Source organism: Punica granatum, chromosome 2 (genome assembly GCF_007655135.1).
Source record: "Punica granatum isolate Tunisia-2019 chromosome 2, ASM765513v2, whole genome shotgun sequence".
Lineage (NCBI taxonomy): Eukaryota > Viridiplantae > Streptophyta > Magnoliopsida > Myrtales > Lythraceae > Punica > Punica granatum.
Window position 1 is genome coordinate 32,909,809 of NC_045128.1, and position 2,228 is coordinate 32,912,036.

At 47.3% G+C, this 2,228-nt stretch overlaps 1 protein-coding gene across 1 annotated transcript; it reads left to right on the forward strand.

Annotated features, from left to right (window-relative positions):
• Positions 1-316: 316 nt before the first annotated feature.
• LOC116197049 (transcription factor bHLH51) lies at positions 317-1,973 on the forward strand. The gene is made up of 2 exons (XM_031527053.1): positions 317-834; positions 1,122-1,973. Exons 1-2 carry the CDS (start codon positions 502-504, stop codon positions 1,590-1,592), a joined length of 804 nt encoding a protein of 267 aa, XP_031382913.1. The 5' UTR covers positions 317-501; the 3' UTR covers positions 1,593-1,973.
• The last annotated feature ends 255 nt before the right edge of the window (positions 1,974-2,228 follow it).

Genomic DNA, 2,228 nt, shown 5'->3' on the forward strand with positions numbered 1-2,228 from the left:
CTTGTCATTTTTCACGATCAAAGCTCCTTTTAACTCTAAAACTAAACGCACCATTATTGTCTTTTAATCTAAAATCAGCGTAATAAGACAGCCTCCATTCCATCTCTCTCTCTCTCGTAATGATAATCTTTTTAATTAGATTGCCCCTCTAAAGGGCCAATTCCGATTAGTTGCTGTTTGGTGGTTAAAGTCATCAAAAGCGAGCCCTCCCCCAAAAAAAAAAAAAAATTCATTTCTGATATGGACAGGCAAATGTGTCCAAATTCAATTTTCCATGTTGACCAATTAATCAAAACAAATCACTAACAAGATCCCCATCAATTACATGAAGATCACCAGCATTATTGATGCCCATCAACAGTGACCCCAACTCAAAGCCAAGATATGAAGAGTTTGTGTATGTGTGTGTGTGTGTGTGTGTGTGTGTATATATACACATGCATTCACACACACACATAAACAAAGGGAAAGGTTGATTGGTTCTTGTTTTTTTGGGTTGTAATGGACAGCCGTCTGATGAGCTCCTCTGCTTGGTGGGCTGAGGGGGCAGACCGCTGGGTTCCTCATTCTGATGATGTATTACCCGACGGCGAATCTTGTTCGGTGGTTCCGGCTTCTCTGCCTATGTCTTCTTCGTCGGATGCCTCGAAGCTGAGCCGGTTTCCCGGGGTTCAGTCCTCATGGGCAGCCCCGGTCGACGGGTTTGCAGAAGACAGTGGCACCAGGACTCCTAGCAGTGCTTCCAAGAGCCACAGCTTGGCCGAGAAGAGGCGGCGGGACCGCATCAATGCTCAGCTCACGAGTCTCCGGAAGCTCATCCCCAAATCGGATAAGGTTAGTATCAAGTTGCCTTCCCCTTTCGAAGTTTCTTGTTCTCTTGCAAGTGTGCCTGGTCCAGTCCTGGAAAACAAAAAGAAACAACACGGCAAGCGATATGCTGCGTTATACTACCGCACGTTGTCGACACTCTACGCAGCAAACAAATCCCAAAAATATTAATTCATCATCCTGTCGAGAGAACCTACCCGTGCTGCAGTGAAGATTTTGCTGTCTTTGAGCTGATGTAGCAGTAATAATGCAGCATTCATAGAATGACGGCAATCGATGCGTCTGTCTTGCAGATGGACAAAGCAGCTCTACTGGGACGCGTGATAGACCAGGTCAAGGACCTGAAGCGGAAGGCCTCCGAAATCAGCAAGACCTCCCTAGTCCCGACCGAGACCGATGAGGTGAACATCGACCTTGAAGTTCCCGAGAGTGCGAGCTCTGACAACATCGGTGGAAACTCCAGCAGCAGCGTCTTCATCAGGGCATCTGTCTGCTGCGATGACCGGCCCGAGCTGTTTGGTGAGCTCGTGAGGGTCCTGCGCGGGATGAGGCTGACCATGGTCAAGGCCGACATGACGAGCGTGGGGGGGAGGATCAGGAGCATTCTCGTACTGTGCAGTAAGGACGGCGAAGAAGGCTTCTGCGTGAGCTCGCTGAAGCAGTCGCTGCGAACGGTCCTGAGCAGGATCGCTTCCTCTGCGTCCATGGCATCGAGCTACCGCAGCATCAGAAGCAAGAGGCAGAGATTTTTCCTGCCCTGTTAGGAGTCCTGAGTCATCTTCGTCATACTGGGAAGCGGCTATTAGTCCATCTGTTTATAGGCAATTGGAACCACCTACGTAATTCTTTTTCTCCCCTAGGTTGTACGATTCCTAGATCACCTGATCGATCGATCCTCTCGGACTATTCTTTCCCCTTTTGTCGGTGAAAAATGTATACTGGATAACTTGCAGTTTCTAGTCTCCAACAACCGATTACGGGGCCATCTTCACGGTCCCTTGAAGAATAGCTATTCCGGACGAACCTTCGGTAATTGATCAAGCAGCAAACGATCCTCGATTCATGTTTAGCACCTTCTCAGTTGTTATTGTATTGTATTTGTGCCCTGAATGCCAATAAAATGCGTTCACTAGAGCTCAACGTAACATTAGAAGTTCAGTTCTGTAAAACCCGGATGACGAACTTCATAGTTACCGACAATTTCCTCCTCGAGTAACTTCTATAATTTCCACAAAGGATGCAACAGTCCTTCAACCTCGACTAACTTCCATAAGTTCCACAAAAGGATGCAACCGTCTCTAAAGACCTTAGAGAGAACTGTCCAAGAAGCTGAAGTCCAACGAGCTACAATACAAAAATCATGCTGGAAAGCTTCGAAACCACATGCAACAATGTCAATT